The sequence below is a fragment of the Gracilinanus agilis genome, chromosome 6, assembly GCF_016433145.1.
Source record: "Gracilinanus agilis isolate LMUSP501 chromosome 6, AgileGrace, whole genome shotgun sequence".
Lineage (NCBI taxonomy): Eukaryota > Metazoa > Chordata > Mammalia > Didelphimorphia > Didelphidae > Gracilinanus > Gracilinanus agilis.
In genome coordinates this window covers 155629594-155653320 of record NC_058135.1, presented here as the reverse complement: position 1 = coordinate 155653320, position 23727 = coordinate 155629594, and the positions used below count along the sequence as shown (strand labels likewise).

At 32.1% G+C, this 23727-nt stretch overlaps 1 protein-coding gene across 18 annotated transcripts in view; it reads left to right on the top strand.

The window, feature by feature from the left end:
* ADGRL3 (adhesion G protein-coupled receptor L3) overlaps positions 1–23727 on the top strand; it is a 525728-nt gene that overhangs the window by 347521 nt on the left and 154480 nt on the right. For all 18 annotated transcript variants that reach the window (XM_044681578.1, XM_044681583.1, XM_044681575.1 and 15 more), the window contains 2 exons: positions 18879–19062; positions 20220–20342. In XM_044681578.1, the coding sequence (XP_044537513.1) occupies positions 18879–19062; positions 20220–20342 (307 nt within the window). The remainder of the gene's footprint in view (positions 1–18878; positions 19063–20219; positions 20343–23727) is intronic.

Below are 23727 nucleotides of genomic sequence, written 5' to 3'. Positions count from 1 at the left end.
CATTTATGAACACTCGATAACTATATCTTTGACAGAAGCTCTCTTTTTAGTTCTAATCTTTTGCACATTCCTTGTTATTTTTCCCATAATTACCTGTGTAGTTACCCAGTCCTACATATTTGCCAGTACAATGAAACCCTGTATATTAGATTTTTTTTAAATCACATCCTTTACTTCAACATATCCTAAGGCAGTCACAAGGATTGAAAATCATTAAACATACTGAGTACTAAGAAACATAGAATATGCTTTGTTGGATAATACAGATGCTGATTGCATATGTGATATATAAACATTTCTGCGTTTCTCCTTTCTTTTTCTTTTTTTTTGCAAATGCTTACTTTCCTGTGAAGCAAAGGAGTTACTTGCATTTTCATGACAGAGTGCAAATTGAATTAGGCCAGTTTTCCTTGCTTGCTTGTGGTACATATGACAAGAAAGATTCTAACCTCCATTTATACTACTAGGAAGAAATTAATGAGGATTCTCAAGTTCCTTGTTTGGTCACTTAATTGGCTGTATGACAAAGAGCTCTGTGGTGCGTGTCAAACAACTTTTGAGTCCTCTAATGATTTGTGCTTTGCTTGACTTCTGATACTATTCTGTGTGGCCTGTCAGGCTGGATATCCTTGTTAAAGTGGCTGGAATAAATTGGCTAGCAGTGTGCATACAATGTAGTATATTAACTATAGCAACAGGGAGTACTTTTAGCAGCTCTTTCAAGAGATTTAGATGTTTGCCCATAAGCATCAAAGCCAACCCAAACTTTCATTTAATATAATTAAAAGGACATCTGAAAGTAGTTTGATTCACAGTGGGTTTTTGTGGTTGGTAACCCTTTGTTAAGACTCTGTGAACTTAATATATTTCACAGCTTGATAAACCTGCACTTGATTTGTGTCAGTACGAGAGAAAATATAAATCTGCACCCTGCATGTTTCTGCTGTTCTGTACCCTATTGTTAAAAGCAAAGGGGTATCAAAGAAAGTCACTCCAATTTACCATAGCAGAGTAGTTTTCCTTTGGTAAAGAATAATAATAATTTATTTTTAAAGACTCACCTTGTATTTGATATGGTCAGTAAATGCTTACAAATAGTCATAGTTGTCCTGAGAGATATTGAAATCATGTATGGTGTTAAACAAAGTATATTTATATACAAAATCATAGAGGTACACAATATCTTGTTATAGAGACATTTCAGTAACCCATTTTATAAACCTGATTTCTTTGGAATCTCTGTAATGGAGTTGACGATAGACGTAGACTAGTAAAAAGAACATTACTTTTGATAATTCCTTAGTAATTCACTTGGCAAGTAAGTGAGAAAAAGCAAAAGTAGAGACTTTATAAATTTACCTTCAACATTCATGATTTGTTTTTATAAGTAACCAAATGGTCCACTAATCATTTAAATACATGTTTCTTATGGAAGTTTTCAAGAAAAAGATTCAAGCAAAAGTCAATGTCTGTGATCCCATAATCTACTGCTAATAGATTTTATTTGTTTTTGTTATAAAATTAGACTATCAGATCCTTAATGACACAGCTCATGTCTCATCTATTTTTAAAATATCCTTCAGGCTTTTCATATAGTAGGAAGTTCATAGAATATTTCTTTTCTTTCTGCCAAGTTCCAATTTTAGATTTGAGATTTAATTCTCAAATTTATTTTTTTCAATTTTAGATTTAATTTTTATAATCAAGTCAAAGTTTAGGATCTTAGGATTATAAGGAAAATACCTCTGAAGCCTTGGAGTTTAATTTTATCTTCTTAGAGTTGAGGAGCCTGAGGCTGAGAGACATAAGAAGGATTTGCAGTCATGTAAGTTGAAATGTCATAACTAATTTCGTCCAGATTCCTCTGACTTGAAATCTAGTACTCTGAACCACATGGTTTAATATTAAATAAGTACTAATACCTGCCAGTTCTTTGTGCAGACTTTACCCTTGAAGAAGTTTGGGAAAATCTGATGAGAAGAATAGTGGTAACAATTTTTTCCTGTTATTCATTAATGTATTTATTCAGCCACCCAACTATTAATTTTCAGTCATTCATTAATTTATTTATTCATATATCCATTCATTTATTTGTTTATTTGATATAGACAAGCCCAAGAAGGATGTATATTTGATGTTATTTGTTTGTTTTGTCTAGAATACAGACAGTATGGCTTCTCTTCCCTATGGCACATACTGACTGGGCACTTAAAAGGTCAGAGAAGGTTCTAACCTATATTGATTGGATTTTCTCATGTGAAAGTCCCCTATGCTAAGGAAAATAGAGGTCCAGTTCAATCCCTGTCCAGTAATCAATGTGTTCCATTGATATCCTTATAATACCATGTGTTTGGTGGTGAGGAGAGGGATCTAATGTGGTTTATTTGTGGAAACTCATTGATAAAAATTTCATAGAATAGTTAGGCATGAATGGATTATAAGAGAATTTCATTAATGAAATCACAGATGCATTGGAGCGATTCAAAAGCTTCATAGTGGTGTCATACTCCACAAACAGAACTAGTTACATAGCAGGATCAAAGATTTGAAACTATCAGAAAAGTGTCACAAATTTGCCACTTGCTGTTGCTTAACACCAAAAAAAGGCATAATATATATTTTTAAATTTTAATTTACAAGTCAAAAGTGTAGTTTTTAATAATCATTTTATCGTACTTTGCAATCCACATTCTCTCTTTTCCTCCCAAACTTACTATTTTCCTAAGTCAGCAAGTAATATACGAGTTATACATGTGTTATCTATCAAACACTACATGTTGCCATGTTTATCATGTGGTGAAAGAAGACACGTACAACTTACCTAGAGAAGAATTCATGGAGGAAATAAAGAAAAGGATGGTAGGTTTCAATCAGAATAATAATCAGTGTGTTGGAAATGTATAGAAATGCTGATGATTTATGTGCATTTATTTTGTATCCTGCAACTTTGCTAAAGTTGTTGATTATTTCTACAAGCTTCTTAGTTGATTCTCTAGGATTTTTTAAGTAGACCATCATATCATCGGCAAAGAGTGATAGCTTAGTCTCCTCCTTGCCCACTTTGATACCTTCAATTTCTTTTTCTTCTCTAATTGCAACTGCTAGTGTTTCTAGTACAATGTTAAATAATAGAGGTGACAATGGGCATCCTTGTTTTACTCCTGATCTTATTGGGAAGGCTTCTAATTTATCCCCATTGCATATGATGTTTGTTGATGGTTTTAGGTATATACTGTTTATTATTTTTAGGAAAAGTCCTTCTATTCCTATACTTTCCAGTGTTTTCAATAGGAATGGATGCTGTATTTTGTCAAAGGCTTTTTCAGCATCTATTGAGATAATCATGTGGTTTTTGTTTGTTAGACTATTGATATGGTCAATTATGTGGATGGTTTTCCTAATGTTGAAGCAACCTTGCATTCCTGGTGTAAATCCCACCTGATCATGGTGGATGATCTTCTTAATTACTTGCTGGAGTCTCTTTGCTAGTATTCTATTTAAGATTTTTGCATCTATGTTCATTAGGGAGATTGGTCTGTAGTTTTCTTTCTCTGTTTTTGATCTTCCTGGCTTTGGAATCAGTACCATATTTGTGTCATAAAAGGAATTTGGTAGGACTCCTTCTTTGCTTATCATATCAAATAATTTGTATAGTATTGGGATTAGTTGCTCTTTGAATGTCTGATAGAATTCACTTGTGAATCCATCAGGCCCTGGCGATTTTTTCTTAGGGAGTTCTTTGATGGCTTGTTCAATTTCTTTTTCTGATATGGGATTATTTAGGTATTCTATTTCTTCTGCTGTTAATCTAGGCAGTTTATATTTTTGTAAATATTCGTCAAATATCTCCTAAATTGTTATATTTATTGCCATATAATTGGGCAAAATAGTTTTTAATGATTGCCTTAATTTCCCCTTCATTAGAGGTTAGGTCTCCCATTTCGTCTTTGATACTGTCAATTTGGTTTTCTTCTTTACTTTTTTTTATTTGATTGACCAGTACTTTGTCTATTTTATCTGTTTTTTCAAAGTACCAGCTTCTAGTCTTATTTATTAATTCAATAGTTCTTTTACTTTTGATTTTATTAATTTCTCCCTTGGTTTTTAGTATTTCTAATTGAGTTTTCATCTGGGGATTTTTAATTTGCTTGCTTTCTAATTTTTTTAGTTGTATGCCCAATTCATTGATCTCTGCCCTCCTTAATTTGTTAATATATGCACTCAAGGATATAAATTTCCCCCTGAGTACTGCCTTGGCCGCACCCCACAGAGTTTGGTAAGATGTCTCATCATTGTCATTTTCTTCAATGAAATTGTTGATTGTTTCTATGATTCCTTCTTTGACAAATTGGTTTTGGAGAATCATATTATTTAATTTCCAATTAGTTTTTGATTTTCTTGTCCAGGTATTTAAAAGAACAATTTGTGTCTAGTATTGTAATTTGTTGGGTAGTATGAGGTAGGAATCATCTAATGACTGGAAAAATAATCAAAACTCCTGAAGACTACTCCCACTAGGAAGATTTTAATGTGTTTGTCGAACTCTCATTTCACTTTTCTTACTTAACAATAGCTAAAAGAATATTGTCCTCATCCATTTTTATCAACTTTATATAAGCCAAGCTATCTACTTTGACTTTTAACCTTTAAGCAGAGATTATAATGTTCAATTAATGCAGTAATATTCTAAAAACCCAAATGATTTCCCAAACCAGCATAGTTCATTTCGTTCTCAGGCCATATGCTTCAATTGCATGTAGATTCAAACATCCAAGACATTCCCTTAACAAAGTATGATCAACAACTTAGAATATCAGTTATTGTTTTTTGTTGTCAAAAAGAAATTCTTGAATTGGAGCAGTTGCAATTGTTCGGGATACAATTAAATGGGATGTTGCTATCTTTTGAATTATAACTAAATTTTACATCAAGAAAAATAATAATTCCACTTATTGATTAGTTTTGACTTCTGTAAAATAAGTTGAAATTTTCAATATCATTCCCAGTCACTCTGTGCCATAAGAGGTCATAGTCAAGTACTGTCTCATAGCAAATGTGGAATTATTAACAATTATCAAGAAAGTTGCTAGAAATCATCTGGGATTATGAATGATAATGGGCTGAGCAATGAGAGACACAAATGTCATTGGGATAGTTAAGACTCACTTGACAGGCATAATAGAGCCTACTTAGAAAATTTCATTAGTCCTGCTACCAATGAACATCAATTTTTTTAAGAAAACTCTTAAGTTAACGAAGTCTGATCATATCATATTGTTTAAGTAAATCTGAATCAGTGAGTTTTCTTAAAATTGTGATGGAACAAATATATTTGACAGATTTATTATTAAATATACCACAGCTATTATTTTTTAATTCATGCTAATTTTTCTTATCCCAAACTTGATCAGCACAAATATTCCTATACAAAAGTGTTTGCATGTAAAAAAGATAATGCATGAAACTATATTATCATAATTTGCTTTATCTAAGTATATAATAAATTCAGTATGTTAGTTCCAAAGCTATCTGATTACCTAAGCTTCTCTCTCAAATTCCTATTCTCTCCAGGCTTAAAAAAAAACTTTATTATTCCTTTTTTAAATCTTTTTTGCATTATTACTTCTAGTCTCTCTCCTTCCCAAAGGAAACCCTGCCTTCTAACAAATAAATAGTCAAACTAAATAAATATAAATGAATCTCTCATTCTCAACATTTTCCATTTTGTGATGAGTTCATCTAACTCTTTCAATATTATTATGGGTAATTGTGCATTTATTTCCATCAAATTCTTTTATATGTTTTCCTGAAATTGCCCTCCAACCTCACCCCCTCTCTTTTTTAAGAAGATTGTAGGGAAAGAGAATGAATGTAATTAACTCTTGTTATTTATAATTGAAAAGATCTACCTCTTCTTTACTGAGCCATCTCTCTTCCCCTAGCCTTGAATCTGACTAAGGATTCTTAAACTTTTTCTTCTCTCATAAATCCTTCCTTCCTGGTCCACCCTATGGAACTGAAATTTGTTTAGCTAGTTTAGCTAGTTTCTTCAACTTTATCTGCTTTCTTAAGACCCCTCTTCCTTCTATCTCCCAGTTTTCCATTTGAATTTAATGTATTACCATACCATATTTGTGAGTGTGTGTGTATGTCTATAAATGCATGAGCACATGTGTTAAACTCTCTTTTTGTCTCGTTCAGAAAAATTCATGTGGTTCATTTTTTTCTCTCCACTGCCATATTTTTCCTTCTTTCCTGCAACTAGGTCCAAAGTAGTGGAAAAAGTCAGTTCTTTGAAGTGGTCATATTAGTCAGATTCATACTACTATTTCTAGTGAGTTGGAACCAATCACTTTATTTTACATAAGAATAATTTTAATAATGCTAATTTGAATATATCACCACTTCAGATGGTTCATTATTCCCAGTAATTAAAAACTGGTTTTATTTTTATCCTATATCCCAATTATGAGAAATGGTCAGCTCCAAAGTTTTTTTGTTTTTTTCACTTCTTTCCTAAAGTCTCCTTTTTCTTTTCTTTTTTCAAAGATCATAAAAACAACAAAACCACCCACAGTTCCTCTTTTGTTTCTCTTTCTGATTCTCTGAGTCATTAGGATTCTAAGGGATACTTGTCTCTTTTCCTACCATTAAAATTTAAGTACTTCATTATTTAACGCTTATTCATTATTCAAACATATTTAACTTTTCTTAGTTTTTCTTAACTCTCAGGTTTGCATTCAAAAGTTTCTACACAGCTTTATTCTTGTCATGAGGAAAAGTTGAAAATACTCTTTCCTATTAAAAATCCATTTTCCCCCATAGGCCTTTACTTAATCTATAAAAGTAACTTATTCCTCATTGTAAGCTTTTATATTTTGCCTTTTGTAATATTATATCTAATGTGAAGACTTGGTCAAATCACCATTTTTCCTTGATACCCAAACTCTCTCTCTGATTGTAGTATTGGTTTTTTCCCCTCTTTAGGAAAAAATATATTTTATCTGGATTTAGGCTTTGATATTCCTGAGAATTTTCATTGTGAACTTCTTTCTTGGAGTGACTGAATTCTATTTTTAATTTATCTTCTTATTCTAATAATTCTGAACTACTCATTTCCATAGTAAATCTATTATATGCTATTTATTCTATTCTTCTAGTTCTTTCCTTTAGAATTATTTTTATCCTTTTTCAATTTAGTTTTTAAATATGTTTATACACACACACACACACATATATATATATACATATATATGTATATATATATATGGTGTACATACACACATTCATTTCTTTGGAGACTCAGTATACATATAGTCATTTTTTTGTTTTTCCCCTTCTAAGACTTTGCTTATAGTTATGGAATCTGAATTTATTTCTTGAGTGTCTTATGACACATTATATTGTTTCTTAAAATTTGGTGTCATCTTTTGCTTATTCATATTTTTATACTTAGTTTCTTATTTTGTACTTTGTAATTTGTCCAAGCTCCACTCTCTCTTTTGTAGTCTTTTTTTTTTAGAAAAATTTTCCTTGGTTTCATGATTCATATTTTTACTTTCCCCTTCACCCTCCCCCTTCCAATAGCTGATGCACATTTTTTCTTTTGTAGTTTTTAATGTATCTTATCAGGTCCATTTGGTACTTTGGTACTGATTTCAGTTTCTTAGATTACTTCCACTGCATTCCACTTCTCTTGGTATGACTACTCTGAGATGAGTGGCAAACATGTTCAGTACTTTCTTTTATACCCTTTAAGACTTCCATACATTACATGCTGCTGTGGGCTTCCCTAGTCAGCATGATATCATGAGCTTCCACCTTATTTACCTATACCTATGCTAGTTTCTCTGGCAGGATCTCCCTTGTTGGACCCAAATTCTTAGGCTTTATTTTTGTACAGTCCTGGGCTGGATAAAAAGCTTTACTGATACTTCTCTTTCAATTTCTTGGATATTGTTCAAATAGTGTTCTTTTTTTTTTTAAAATTGATGGAGTACATATGGGAGAATATTGGACCCTTTCAGTACCTTTTACTCAGACATTTTTAACTGAATGGGGTCTTACAACTCAACTTTGAAGTAAAGTATTTATTAAAAAGAACTATATTCTCAATTTTATCTTTCCCTTTATTGATGCATTTTATTTATGCACTTTGTCTTTCCACATTAGGCACTTTCCTTCTAAGAAATGAAAATAATCAAAAAGACATAAGATATGTATATCTAGTATTCTTTCCTGCTTTTCCTCACCACTGTGCCATGAGGAAGTATATTTTATTATCTATATAGGGTGTGTATATATAAAACCTCCATTTTATTTGAAAGTTGAACTTTCTTTCTTTGAATGTTTTCACTTTTCTTTTGTCTTGTATGTTTATCTATTTATTTTGCTTTGTATCAGTTCATACAAACTGTTCAAAATTTCTCTGTATTCCTCACATTTGTCATTTATTATTCTTACACAGTAGTATTACAATATATGTATATACTATAGTTTTATTTTTCAGCTCTTCTCCAATCCATGAAAATCCAGTTTATTTCTTATTTTCTACCACAAAATTAATATTATCAAATATTAGACCTTTGTCTCTGTGTTTGACTTCATGGAATACATGCCTAATAATAGGATTATTGGGCCAAAGGATAATAGATTAGTCACTTTTTTATATATTCTTCTTTGAGATTCTATCCCAATAATTTCAACTGTCTCTGTGTGAACAAATGAACAAATAAACAATCTTTGTTTCCAGATGTACCTCCTCTCACAAACTCTGATCCTCTTTATCAAACCTTTTTCTGGACATTTTTATAGCAATAGCTTATCTCTAATGTTACACATCTAAAAATGAACTCAGTCTTTCTCCACCAACCAGTTGTTTCTCATAACATCTCTGCTACAATTATTTTTTTTTGCATGTTCAGGCTTGAAATCTAAAAGTCATCTATAACTCCACCCCCTCTCTCGCCTTATTCCCCACCCTGTCAGTCATCATTTTCTATTGATTTTTCCTCAACAGAATCTTATACAGTTATCCCTTCTTTTCTAATTCCATTGCCACTACTTTTAGTCTTATCGTCTCATTTCTAACTCATTTTAAAAGCCTTTAACTAATCTCCCTGCTTCTTTTCTCTCCCTCTCTAAAATATCTTATAACCTACCACTAAATTAATTTCTTCAGCATACTGGTGTGATTATTTTCTTCCCTGCTCAAAAATCTTCAATGACTCTTCATTTTGTAATTCAGTAGTTCCTTATACAGGTATTTAGGGATCTCCAGATTATTTTCTAGTCCATTTGGTCTCATATAAGAAAACTCCCTTCTAACCAAACTTGTCTACTCATTTGTGTTCTTATCCCTGCAAAAATATAAAGTCTTATCCTCTTCTATTTGTATTTTCATATTATATATTGAATTATCAACATTCTGGTACATATATATATATATAATCTCTTCTAATTCAATATAAATTTATTCAGAAAAGATAATGGGTTGTATCATCTTCATATCCCCTACCACACCTAAAAACCTGCTTATACATGGTATTTACCAAATTTAGGAAAAGAAACTCTTTGATACATTCACACAGGGATTTAATCACTTAATGGATGTGATTGGGAAAGAATACACAGGAATTAAAATCCTGTTAGCCACAGTCATCCAGAAGTCCCAAGATTTCCAACTCGGTGATACATCGCAGATTCAACCCAAAGCATTCTATGCATTGAGGGGGTCAAAAATCCTGATACCATCTTTTCTCAAAGAGTCTTCCATCTATTCTTTTTATATCTTGTTGTTTGCGTTACTGTCTCAACCAGAATGTTTGCTGTTCTTTGAAAGCTGGAGTGATAATGTTATCTTTCTTGGAATCCTCAAAATTTAGCACAATGCCTTATAGAGAGTGAACATTTAATAAGCAAGGTAGATTTTGGTTTGATATAAGGAAAAAGTTCTTCATAGTTAGAACTATTCAAGATTTTGATCGGCTTTTCCAAGAAGTTGAAGATCTCCCCTTAATGATATAATGATAATAATAATCAAACAATGGTTTTATCAGTTCTTGGGGTTATTATAAAACATGTTACTTATGTACAAGTTGGACACTAAAGTCTTATCCACATCTGAGATTCTGTATTTCAAAGTGCTATATTACTTCCCTGCATAATAAAATATGAAGACAAGATATTTCTAGTTAATAGAATTAAAAAAACAAATATTCCATCCTTCATTTCAAACAAAAATTAATTAATCACACATCTCTGCAGGAATAAGGGCCAATAAAGTTGTCTCTAAGCTAAGTGTTTGATTTATCTTTCTAGAAAAAATCCTCAAACTCTCTATCAGATTGTAGAGCTCACCAAAGCACTAAAGAAATCTTTATTAAATGAATGACAATGTCTGATTCCAAATTTCTGATCCAATGTCTGATCCAAAATTCCAAAATTCAGTAGTTCCTTATACAGGTATTTAGGAACCTCCAGATTATAAAATGTTTTTCATATATGGTTTCATTTAAATCACAATCAGTGATCAGTCATTGCTAAAGATATTATCATTTTTAAGGAAATAAGGTTTCTTAAAATAAATAATACTTTTTCTAATCAATTGTATTCTATAGTGTGAGCCATATTCATACTAATAAATGTCAGAGGTCAGACTTAGATTGAGGTTTTTCACACTCCAGGCTCAACAATCTGATGCTCACTCTGTCACAGAGATGCCCCTCTTCATGAATGAATGAGTCCATGTTGTGTTTTCTTGCCTATGTTTCTTTGTATATGCCATTCCTCTGGTTTAAAATATTTACTCTCTCCTCTTTGATCAAAATCCTAAACATATCCATTTCAAATCCTACCACCTCTGAAAAAAATAGGGTTTTGAGACAGTTTCGGGGATCAGGATTTCGTCAATGCCTTTTTAAATAGTCCTATCACAACCTCTGTTACAATCATTCCACATCACCTATTCTCTGATTAGAAAGTGAGAATGAGGATTCTTTCTATACTTTTAAAACCATTATATAATTATTCCTAGGGCAGGATAAGAAAAGATTCTTTTAGCTTTTTCCCCCTGCAGTTTTTTTTTTCCACTTACTGATATACAACTAAAACAAACAAAGCTAGTATTTTGGTCAAATGGAAACTAATTAAGATGGAGACTTGAGCCAAGTCTATAACTTCCTTTGTTTATATATAAATACATGACATAGATGTATTTGGCAAGACCCAAATGCCTGACATCTAAACCAGTTTAATAATTGTAATTGAAGATAACACATTTAAGAAAGTAGTAATTATTTTAAACCACATGGATTTTGTTGAGTCACATAGTCCTTACCACAGAACTGTTTGCCCAATGTGTTCAGCAATTAGTTTCTTGTTATTGTAATAAAATCAATTGTGCTATTTAAGAAATAGGAAATAAGAACTGAAATTTCCCTTTTGAATACAAAAAGATGATTTTCATATGTCTTTTATATTAAAAAATATATACAATGGTGCTAAATCAGAGTGACATAGCAAATGGTTGGCTTCAGTTAGACAGAGTTAAAAGACCATATACAAGTCTTTTTTTTCAATTTTAATTTCATTATCATGCAAAATATATTTTCATATTGGTCATTATTATAAAAGAACACACATATATAACCAAAACCCCCAAATAAAACCATAAATACACTGATGTGAAAGACAGCATGCTTTGATCAACATGCATCTGACTCCAACAATTCTTCATAGCAAGTCCATGTCTCACAGACCTAGGTAACTCTTTAAAATTCTAAGCTAAAGAACAGGTGGGTAGAGTTTCTCATTGTGTGTTTTGATGAAATCACAGCTCCTTCCCTCCCCACAGTGAGACGATGAAGAAAAATTTAAATTTTGATTTCTTCTGCTTCTGCTGCTGCTGTTGCTGCTTATAGCCAGCATAGTGCTTTGATATGTTTGTCTCAATTGATCCTCAACACAACTTTGGAGGTAAATGGTAACACTTTCCTCATTTTCCAGAAGAGGATATTTGGACTAAGAGAAGTTAAGACACTTGAATGCAGCAAAGTAGGTAAACTAAATAGACTTGGACTGGAATCAGGAAGACCTGAGTCCATATATGACCTCAAAATCTTAACTAACTGTTTTACCTGGGCAAGTAATTTAATCTCTGCTTTCTTCTTTTGGGGCTATAAAATAGGGATAATAATAGCACCTACATCATAGTGTTATTGTGAGGATGATATGAAATATTTGTAAAGCACTTTAAAAGTGCCAATATAAATATCTACTCCCTTCCACCTCTACTGTCTTGCCCAAGAACCACACAGTAAGTCTTTGAAGCAGGATTGTCTCCAAAGGCCACTGTTCTAGACAGTGTACCCTGCTACCTCCTTAAATTCTCTTGTAAATATGGATGATCTGCCTTACTTTTTAATAAAATGGAGCCCTTTGAAAAACATTGTGATGACTCTTCCAGCATTGTGAATATCAAAATTCTGGGTGCAGCAATTCTCTTAAAACAGAAGGTTATTTCATTCATTCCTAGCCAACACAACAAATCTTTTCATTTTTCTATTCCTAACCAATACTATAAGAGGAAAAATGAAGATAGTTAGAAAAATGCCAGAATAATTCTTTTTAAATCCATAGCTAGGATTTCTAGGATTTCATTCTCATTTTAAATCAAAGAATTTTTGATCTAGGTTATATTGGAATTAAAGACCTACATGAAGAAAATAATGGACTTTTAAAGATCATTTTTATTTGTTATCTTTAGGTTTGTTTATTTATATTTCAGATATATTTTGCTATTCAGTGAGGAATCTCTTGAATCATTTCAATGGTTTTTCATTGCCCTTGCTTCTTATTTGTAATTGCAACTTTCAGTAATGTAACATGTCAAGAAGAAAAGATAAAGTATTATTTTCAAAAAAAAATCCTTGAGAAAAATAAGAAGGCTGACAGATTTTTTTCAAAAGTATAATATGTTAATCATAAAGATAGAAAAATATTATACTATAGTAGAACATAGAAACTGACTTGAAGCATAACATAAAAAAAAACAGTTCTTGGTAACTGCTTCCATCACTTCCTAGAAAATAGAAAAGGAATGAAAGTAGTGTCAGATTTTATAATCTTGGGCACAAATATCCCTATGGATGATGACTGCAGCCATGATACTAAAAAACATTTGATTCTTGGTAGGAAAACTATGGCAAATGTGGACTGCACCCAGCAAAAACATTACCTTGAGAGCAAAAGTCCATATAGTCAAAACTATGACTTTTCCACTACAAATTATGAGTGTGAGTATAAGGAAAGATGAGTGCCAGAGAATCAATACTTTTGAATTGTGGTACTGTAGAAGACTTTTGAGAGTACTTTGACAGCAAAGAGATCAAGTCAGTCAATATTTAAAGAAATTAATTCAGAATATTCATTGGTTGGTCAAATACTGAAACTAAAGCTTAAATACTTTGGCCTTACAATGAGAAGATGAGATTCATTGGAAAAGACCTTGATGTTGGGAAAGATTGAAGGTAAAAAGAAAAAAGTAGAGCAGAGGATAAAATGGATAGTGTCAAGTACCTCTGTCATCTTACAGCTTCCCAAATACAACACATGGAAGCAACAAATATAAACTTGGACAGATTTCCAGAGATAGTAGAAGAAAAAAGGGCCTGGCATACTATAGTACACAGGGCCACAAAGTGGAACACAACTGAACAATAACAAATAATATATGATATAAAAAAGAGCATTTTATTCAATTATTCAGTTCAAAAGTCCAATGCTTGAGAAAACATGAAAATAAAGACAATCAAATATGACAGAACTGACACAAAGATCAATGTACTAAACTAAAATTAGTTTATGAATAATATATTTAACCACTGTGAATTTTTCAACAGAATAAGGATAATGTGCCTGATGCCATGAAGATTTGCTTTTTTGTTTCTTTTTTAAGTCAGAATCATTTGTTTTTAAAAATTGTTCAGTACATAAAGTCCTTTCCCTCTCCCATTTCCCTTGACCAATAAAACTTTCCTTGTTTTGTTTTGGGATTGTAACATGTATTATTTTTAACTAATAAACTCTAAATCAAATAGTATTTGGAAACTTATACCAAAAAAATTGCATTTTGTCATTGTGGGATAATGGTGGTTGCATGTTCTGACCTTTTTCTGTTCCACTTTTTGCTTTTGTCCCCTTACTTTGAAACTTTTAAGCTTGGTCATCATATTTCTATCTTGGAACATCTCCCCTCAGGGCAGCTGCAGGCCAGGACAAGTGATACAGGGCTAGAGACTGTTACTTTCAAACACAAAAATGTATTTAACATCACAGATAAGCAGAAAGGAACATTATTGCATTTTAAGATTGATATGAGACTGATTTAGGCAGAATTGACAGGTGACATTTGAATGATTAAATCTGGTGGAAGTAAACTCCCTATCTCCAGTTCTTATCCTAATGAATGAAGAATACCAAGAGTACCTGCTTTGCTTTTTTTTTTTTTTTTTTTTTTTTTTTTTTTTTTTTTGGTCGGGAAAAGTCATTGCACTTTGTAAATTGAATCAAAGACTGTCACTTGAAAATTTATGATTACACAATAGTTCAATACAATTTGGAAGGACCCATGATGAAAAGTGTTATTTACTTCCAGAGAGAGAGAACTAATGAACACTGAGTACAAATTTAAGTGCAGTTTTTTTACTTACTTTTTCTTGCTTTCTTTGGCAATATGGCCACCATGGAAATGTAATTTCCATGGTTTTACACGTATTATTGATAACATTTCTTGTCTTATCAGTTGGTGGGTGAGTAGCTGGAGGAAGGGGGAGAATTTGGAACTTTTTTTTAAATGAATCTAAAAATATATTTAAAAGAAAAGTTATGATTGAATCATTACAACCATCTCATAGATATTTGCTCTATCTACTACTATATACTTACCAGGCATTTTTGAAGTATTCAAATAACTGGGCATTATTCTTTAGATAAATAAACTCTAGATAAATTTCTAGATTCTAGGTAAATCCACAAGGCTCAGGGCCCAGAGCAACTTTTGCCACCATATAGATGGAGAGAGTGGGTCAGGATACTGAGTGGTGAGATTGGTTAGGGGCAGGAAAAGAGAAGTTCTGAGGAGTCAGCAAACCATGAATCCAGATCCAGAGCAAAACTATAAGGACTGTGACTATAAAATACATGAACTTTTTTTTAACAAACATTCCAGAATATATGCATCCAAATGAGTGTTATTTATTCAGTGGTGTTCTAATACTTTCTGAACACCTCTTTAAGGATTGTCTTCAAAGCCAGTGGCATGTTCTCTTGCATAACCCCAGGTGTGCCAAATATTTGGCCTTTGAAGATGTATTTGATTTTGGGAAAGAGTTTAAACTCATCCAGATCCAGGTCTTTTAACTTAAATCATGGTCACAATGTTCATATATCACTTGAAGTCAAAAGGGAGGAATGATGAGATAATTTTTTGCATGGGAATCGACTCTCTGATGGCCATTTGAAAAGAGTGGTTGCAAAAATATTTTGAGCATTGCAGAACTGCTGAATTATAGGTTCCCATAGTGCCTACTTTCAAGTACAGCACTATTTGGCATGCATGAATTCCAATATGTTTATAAAAAAAAGAAGAAAAAGACCATGAACTGCATTAACTTTCTAGTGACTTCATATAATGGAGGGAGAAAATAATTTAACCAGAAATACACAACAATTAAGTGCTACAACTGCAATGTATATCAAGTTAGTTCATTATATCATGTGATCTCTTATTTAAAATAATCATGTTTACTTACATGTTCCAGCACAAAGATTAATAGCAAAATGGGATGTTTTGTTATCTGGCAAGTATTTTGTATTGCATGTTCAAATCTGTTCCTCACAATTACTTGATTACTTCAGTTAGGTATTAATTCTGTACATCTCAAAAGCATTATTTCATTTGACAAGTTCTTTGTCATTGTGCATAGAGTCTTCAGGGTAAAGTGTCTTGTGACACAGTCTGAAGCAGCCTTACTTTTTTATCAAATTAGAATATAAATTAAAAGTCAGAGAAACATGCAAAAAAACCCCAAAAGTTATTAAAACAAGTTTGTCTCATTAATTTTAAAAAATGCTGATGTCCTAGCAGTAGTTAAAACTTTAGAGAAATGGATCTGACCTTTGTAAATCAACCCAATGATCTAATAAATCTACAGTTAAATTCATTTATTCATTATATTCTCCCCTAAAACCTTAAAGAATATTTTAGGAAAAATTATATTATGTTAAAGGAAGGTTATGCATATGCTTCTTTACATGCGTATTTTTTTTCCTCTTATGAGACAAAAAGTTACTGAATTAAATAGTCTGTTAAGTATACATGCATAGCATAGAAACATATATATGGATAAACATTTAGAACTTATAGACATAGAAAAGCATAAAAAAACAAAAACATGAATAAATGCACTTCCTGGCTTTTATATATAATTTGATCCATCATTATTAGCAATTTATTTCCCTCTCTTAGCCTCCGTTGTTTCATTTGTAAACAGAGACGATACTTGTGCTCCCTACATAACAGTATTTTATTTTGAATAATATATTCTGTAAAACTAAAATATAAATGTATCATGTAAGTGTGAAATATTATTTTATAATTGGGCAGTTGTGACTGATTAATTGGTTTTTCATATTCCAGGGAATGGGAGCTAGAGAAGAACCACAGAAAGATTAAAGTGGGAGGATTAGAGGAATAACAGGACCCTAATTGCACATACTATGAATGGTCAAAATAGACTAGTCTCATTAAGTCAAATTGGTTAATTTGTTCAACCATCTGAAAAACTCTGTAGAATCATGGATTTAGAACTGGCAAAAAAAACAACATTAGAAGTTCATCTAGTTTAACCGCATTATTTTTTTAGAAATAAAGAAATTGAAGCCCAGAGAAGTTGTGGTTTTACCAAGGTCACCCAGATCCTGTAGATGTCAGATCTGAGATTTGCACCCAGCCACTATAATTCTGAAGTCAGTTCTTTTTCTGTTTTATCCAGAGGAAGCATGTATCTTTTGTCTACATTGAAAAACTGTAGTAGTTATTTTTAAAATGTTAAGTATTAAGAATAAACAGATTTAGCCTTTACTTAGTTCTTTGAATTCCACCTTCTTCACATCAAGAAAGGATGAATTTTCAGGCATTTATTAAGTTTTTACTGTGTGCCAAACTCTAGTGATAAAACACAAAAAGAAAAACTAACACGTGGAACAGAGAGGGTTTTTTGTTGTTGTTGTTGTTGTTGTTTTTTAGCTTGAGAAGTCAAAGTGATGTTGAGGAGAACCATTGGAGAATCAGGTGATACACCCTTTCTAGAAGCAATAATAATATTGTTTTGATTACTATTTGCAAAGATTAAAAGGTAGGAATTTAGTATTTATTTGGGAAATTGGGTAGATGTCAAGAAGATGACCAAGTTAGATAATTGGATGGAATATAAGGTATAGTGTGGGGTATGGAGTGGCTAGATATAGCGATCCATATGCATTTGCTCTGACTGATTCACTAATCGGGACAAAAATTCCAAAGTTGAACGAAATTAAGTAATCAGTGAATGGTTTTTGAAGCAATTGCTCAGGAGTAATGAGCAGTGGCAGCAGGGGCAGTTTGTGGCCAGGGCTTTTAGCATCTGGAAAATTGTCAAGAAAGACAATTTTTAACAAAAGGCTAATTAGTCAGTGAAGCTAGTGTTAATTTACAGTCAACGTGTTTCATTATCAAACAGACTTTGGTGTCTGTAGTTAATTAATAAGAACATACCAACTGGAAGAAAATACTTCTTTGCTTTGGGTCTACTGTCTCGTCCCACTTTTGACAAATACAGAGTACACTTTAGCCTCGTTGAAAAACACTCATGTGCCATCTAGAACTTATTCCTGCATTGGCTAGCTAGTTTGGATCTTAGTGATCAGTTCATTAATAATTGTCTTGGAATTATGTCTCATATTTTTACAGTTTGAAATTTTTATGTGCTCAAATTAGCCCTCTAGTAGAACTTAGTGGAAGTAGATTTGCTTTTATTTGGAACCTAGATCTCAAAGCAAACCACAGGAAAGCAGATGCTTTGCACCCACAGAGATATGGATGAAAATGTGAAATGTGGTAATTCATCTCTATATGTGAATTTACCTGCTGATTCTTTCAAGGGGAAAAAAAAAACACCTGAGGACTATATATAGAACAGCGTTACTGTTAATGAACCTCAGTAATGGTAAATAAGCATGCAGAAAAGTTTCTATAGGCATGCAAACCATAGGAAGCCTCTTATAGTTTATATGTCGTGATATTTTTTTGCCATTCTGACATTTTCCTATTTGGCTAAGAAGATTGATATGTTTAGCTAGTCCTTAGCTTATTTGGAATAGAACCATGAATTATTCTTGTTTTAAATAGATTGGTTCTATTGGGGCACCATTTTGGGAGGGAATGCTCTATGGGAAAAAGATAAATGCTTCCCTTTCTGGGCTTGGTTTAAAGAATTCTCTCCCTTAATCAAAAAATACAGTTTTAACACATTCTCTAGTTTTAGTAGTCACGATCATATGGAAGCATGAGTTATTGATTCTAGGAATCAAGTATGACTTCTTTTATTGTCATTCAAAATACAAGCAGGTTTTCCCCCTGCCTAGCAAAGACTCAAATGGGGTTTACAGTAGAAAATAATGAGTCCTTCAGCTGTAGCATGTCACAGGGGAAGATAGGACAATGCTGTAGTCGTGCTGACTGCTGTGCCCTGCTTGCTGGGAAGCATGTACTCTCAGATGTCTGACAGTTCATGTGGGCTCACTGGAGACCTCTGTCATTCTGTTCCTCCTCTCTGCAGGCAATGGTTGAGACAGTTAACAACCTGCTCCAGCCACAGGCTTTGAATGCATGGCGAGACCTCACGACGAGTGATCAGCTGCGTGCAGCTACCATGTTACTTGACACTGTGGAGGAAAGTGCTTTTGTGCTGGCCGACAACCTTTTGAAGACAGACATAGTTAGGGAAAACACAAATAATATTCGTAAGTGATCCTCATTATCAAAAAAAAAAAAAAGCCAATTTCTCCCTCCTTTTGGAAAGAGAGAAAAGATACACCATGGGTTTTCCAAGAGGAAATTTTTCCCCCATTGGTTTCATATGGCTAATTTTATATAGCAAATCGTGATTGCTAATAGCTGTTTATAGGAAAACTTTCATTTTCAGATACAGCTCCTTAAAGTCATTCCCAAACTGGACAAAGTAGAATAAGCTCATCTCAAGTGAAGGGACTTGATTCACTTTTATAATATAGTATATAAGACTATTATTCCTTTTTTTAAAAAATTGAATTTTCAATAGGTTTTATAGTAGGTGAGTATTGGATATTTCTTAAACTTGGTTCAAAATACAGATGTAAAGCTTATAAGTAAAGTCAACAAATATTATATAGATTTCATGTGATATTTTTCTCACAAAAAAAGAGAAATTGAGTCCATTAACTGTTTATGAGGAGACAGATGACAATTTTGTTTTAGAGATTTTAATGAAGTTTATTTTAGCTTTTCAAATTTAAATATAAAAAAAGAGAAATTGAGTCCTTTAACTCTTTATGAAGAGACAGATGACAATTTTGTTTTAGAGATTTTAATGAAGTTTATTTTAGCTTTTCAGATTTAAATACAAAAAAGAGAAATTAAGTCCTTTAACTCTTTATGAGGAGACAGATGACAATTTTGTTTTAGAGATTTTAATGAAGTTTATTTTAGCTTTTCAAATTTAAATATAAAATGAAATATGCTTTTCAATAAGGCAAACATAATTTATGTTTTTAAACTCATTTCTCAAATAGAAATTTGTTTAGAATACCTTTCTAGCCAATGGCAAAATTTTCACCTTTTAGAGTAAGTTTTATCTTTGATGCTTATGAATTCTTGTTAATATTATATATTTGTCTGAAGTAATGGGCTTTATTGCTTTTTTAAAATGTGCTTATATTTAAAAGAGCATGAGGGCAGGCACTATGTAAATTAATAAAAGCCATTGGAAGTTTGACAACTACAATATAAATTCTCATAATCCCTATGTTTATGAGTTTAAAATATTTTAGAGATTTCAGCAAATATTTACTTAAACTAATTTTAAAAATCATAGTTCTCAGTGTATATTAAGCTTGTCTTAACTCTTTTCTGCTTTTAACAGAATTAGAAGTTGCAAGGCTAAGTACAGAAGGGAATTTAGAAGATCTAAAATTTCCAGAAAACACGGGCCATGGAAGTACTATACAGCTTTCTGCAAATACTCTGAAACAAAATGGCCGAAATGGTAAGTTGACGTTCTGTTAAAGATTTTTGGAATAAATTTTTTTCATCAGTTGTTCAGCCTTTTAGAGTTTGATCACCTTTTTGCCTTTATTTTCCCACTATTCTTCAAAACTTGACTATTATCTCACTTAAGCTAGTATTCTTACTAGGTGTAAATGAATGAAAGCGTATATGAATGAATAACTGAAATAAAAAAGCATTTATTAGCCACCTACTTTGTACTAGACACTGTGATAAGTGTTGGGAATATAATTAAAGTAAGCCAGTCCTGTCTTCATGTAATTTTATATTCTAGTAAGAAGAGACATCACATATAACAAAATGGTCATCAGGGAAGGGAGTTTTGGTTTCATTGGTAAGAGAGATGGTAAATTACTCTATTTTGCAGACAATTGACATATCTTTTCTTGAAATCATGGTAGTTTTTTCTCATTTTAATAATTTTATTTACTTATTAATTATTATTCTAATTACTATTCCCAAAACAGGAAGTAAAAGGGAGTTTAATACTGTGATAACAGAGAAGATGACAGAATTCCTCCAGTAGAAAACCAAATAGCATTTGAATCATGACCCAATCAGGAAATCATTAGAATAGACTCCATAAGTTTGTACCAGCTCATTAACTATTCAGGACAGCCTAATAGCAAGGCTATGGGTTTAGGGCTGAGTAGATGACCTGCCCCAAGTCCTGGGGCATGTATGATTTTTTGAAAGTCTGTTCCCCAAGGAGAGAATAAGTAGAACAACAGTGGGGTAGATGATGAGATGGCCTCTAAGCACAGTATGTTCCTTTCCAAAATCTTGCCTGTTTAACCTTCCATCCTTGTCAAACATTGCCTTTTTTAACTTCTTCCAAGTCTTTTTGGTTAGATACAATTTTTAACCAATTTAACACAATTTAGTTCTTTATTAAATGTTGTTTTATACTATTTTAAGTGTGTCACAATTAAGATGCTTAATAAATACTTATTAAGTAATGGATTGATCATATTTTATAAGAATACACAGAAGAGTTGATTATTTCAATAGTCAAGTCTAGGTGACTTTTTCTCTTTCCTCTCTTCTTTTTCCTCCTTTTTTTTTGCTTATACATTTTGAAGTTATTGCTATTTGTAAGAAATACTCCTCTGAGTATATTTTTTGCAGGTATATATTCCTGTTTATTATCTCAGCTAGGGTGAATGATAATTTCTTCTTTCTACTGACTGTATTTCTATAGATAGATATAGATATCTTATATATATGTAATTATTTGCATTTGGTCTCCTCAGTTAGAATGGGAGCTCCTTGAGAGCAGTGACCATATTTTTGCCTTTTTTTAGTACCTTCTATGTTTAGAAGAAAGCCTGACACATAGTTAGTGTTCATTAAATGCTTATTTTGTTGACTGATTGGAAGATTATTGTACCTATAGTCAATGAGGTAGAGTCACCTATAAAATTGGATATGAGCAAAATGTCATTATTAAGAAATATCCTTATGAATAAGTAGTAAAGATTATACTCTTCTCATCAGTGCTTTGTTACTCAGGTCACAATGGTTAGCCTAAACAAAATTATCATGTGTAGCTAGTATTTTTCTAGCTCCTATCTGTGCAATAGGTAACATATCTAAAAATCACTCAATTGTGTGCTTTCCGTATTGAAGTCAAGAGTAAGCTTTTTACCCAAGGACCTTATCCTATTTCTACGCAATTCCTATAAGCCATGAATTTAAACAAAACCATCTGACATTCTGATGCAGCCCATAAAACAACAGTAAACCTTTAAAATGGATTTAAAAGCTTAGAAAGAAGGGTAACTTGTGTATGATGTGAACTCTTAAGACTGTGTAACCTAAATAAACTTTTAACTGATGCTATGAATTTAGTCAGAGTTGGAGGATTTCATAAGTTCGATCAACTTATAGGAGTAAGGATTTAGGACTAGAAGAAACCTAAAAGTGCAGAGTACAGGGGAAAGACCTCTGGCTCCAGTCAGAGGACTTGAATTCAAATCCCATGTCTGGTGATAACATTGGACAACTGCCTTCACGTCTCTGAGCTTCAGTTTCTTGCTTTGTAAAATGACATGAGCAAATTAAATTGTCTTTTGAGATTTCCTTGATCTCTCAATATATGGGATTGTGATCTTAGATCATCTGGGCCAATGACTTTACTTTGAGGATGAGGACAGTGAAGCTAAGAGATGAACAAACTATTACTGGTCATGCAGCCACTAATTGAATAAGGCATGATTTGAGCCCATGCCGCCCTGACTCCACGTCAAAGGGAGTGAATTCCAGATGTGGCGATATGCCAGAAGTATTGGCAGGACTTCCATTTTACCATTTTTCTTTTGGTTAATTTGGTGATTTAATACTACCTGAAAAGCATGTGAGAGAGAACAAAAATTTAAATAGCCAGCATACCTGGCTACATAGGAACTTGAAATTTGCTGAAGTAAATTGATTTTTTAAAATGTCTTTACCTGTTTATTGAATATATTTTCCTTCCAATGCACAGTATAGTCTGTTTCACAATAGTGGCAGTTTTATTCAACAAATATCCATAGGCGACCTAACATGCTTTTGTGTTATGAAATAGAAAGGACTTTGTATTTCAAATTAATTAGTTATTTCAGGTGGATTATTTGTCTCCAACTCCTTTAAAACTATGGCTGTTGTTCATTTTTTAAGATGCCAGTATGTGCTATATATCTGTTAAGCAATTGTGAAATTAGGAATGTTTTCTTTCTTAAATAGCAACTAATGGGGAAAAGGTAGAATCATTACTATTTCCACACACTTTATATTGGCAGTGAGGCAATGTAGAACAAAATGAGAGTTTGTGCCAGGTATTGTCATTAACTGGATTTGGATCCAAAGGATTAATGTTCACAGCCCAGCTCTGCCAATTAATTACTCTCTGATAGTGGGAAAAAAACTTTTAAAATCCCCGGATCTCTTCCTTATACAAAAAAAAAAAAAATGATAGAGTTGTACTAAATGACCTGTAAGCTCTAATTCTATGACCTTATGTTCCTAGTAAATTTGAAGGATAATTTTACTAGAGTAAAGGGGCATTAAGGAAGGAGTAGCTGTCAGCAAAACATTTTGTCATAATAGTTTATTTTTCTTTATGTTTTAGACATCTATTATTTTCCTTTGAACAAGTTAATACAGAGGTTTAACTGAAGCTTGTTAAAAGCTGAAATTTTTAAAATAGAGTTTAAGAGGAAATAACTGGATTTTAACCAAATAGAAGTTTTTTTTATTTGTTTTTAGTTGCAAAAAATACTGGAAAAATTAAAGATTATTATAATTAAACATAGCAAAATTAACTAGAGCAAATAGATTAATCAACATTTAAATCCAACCTTTGATTCAAATTCACATTTATTTTA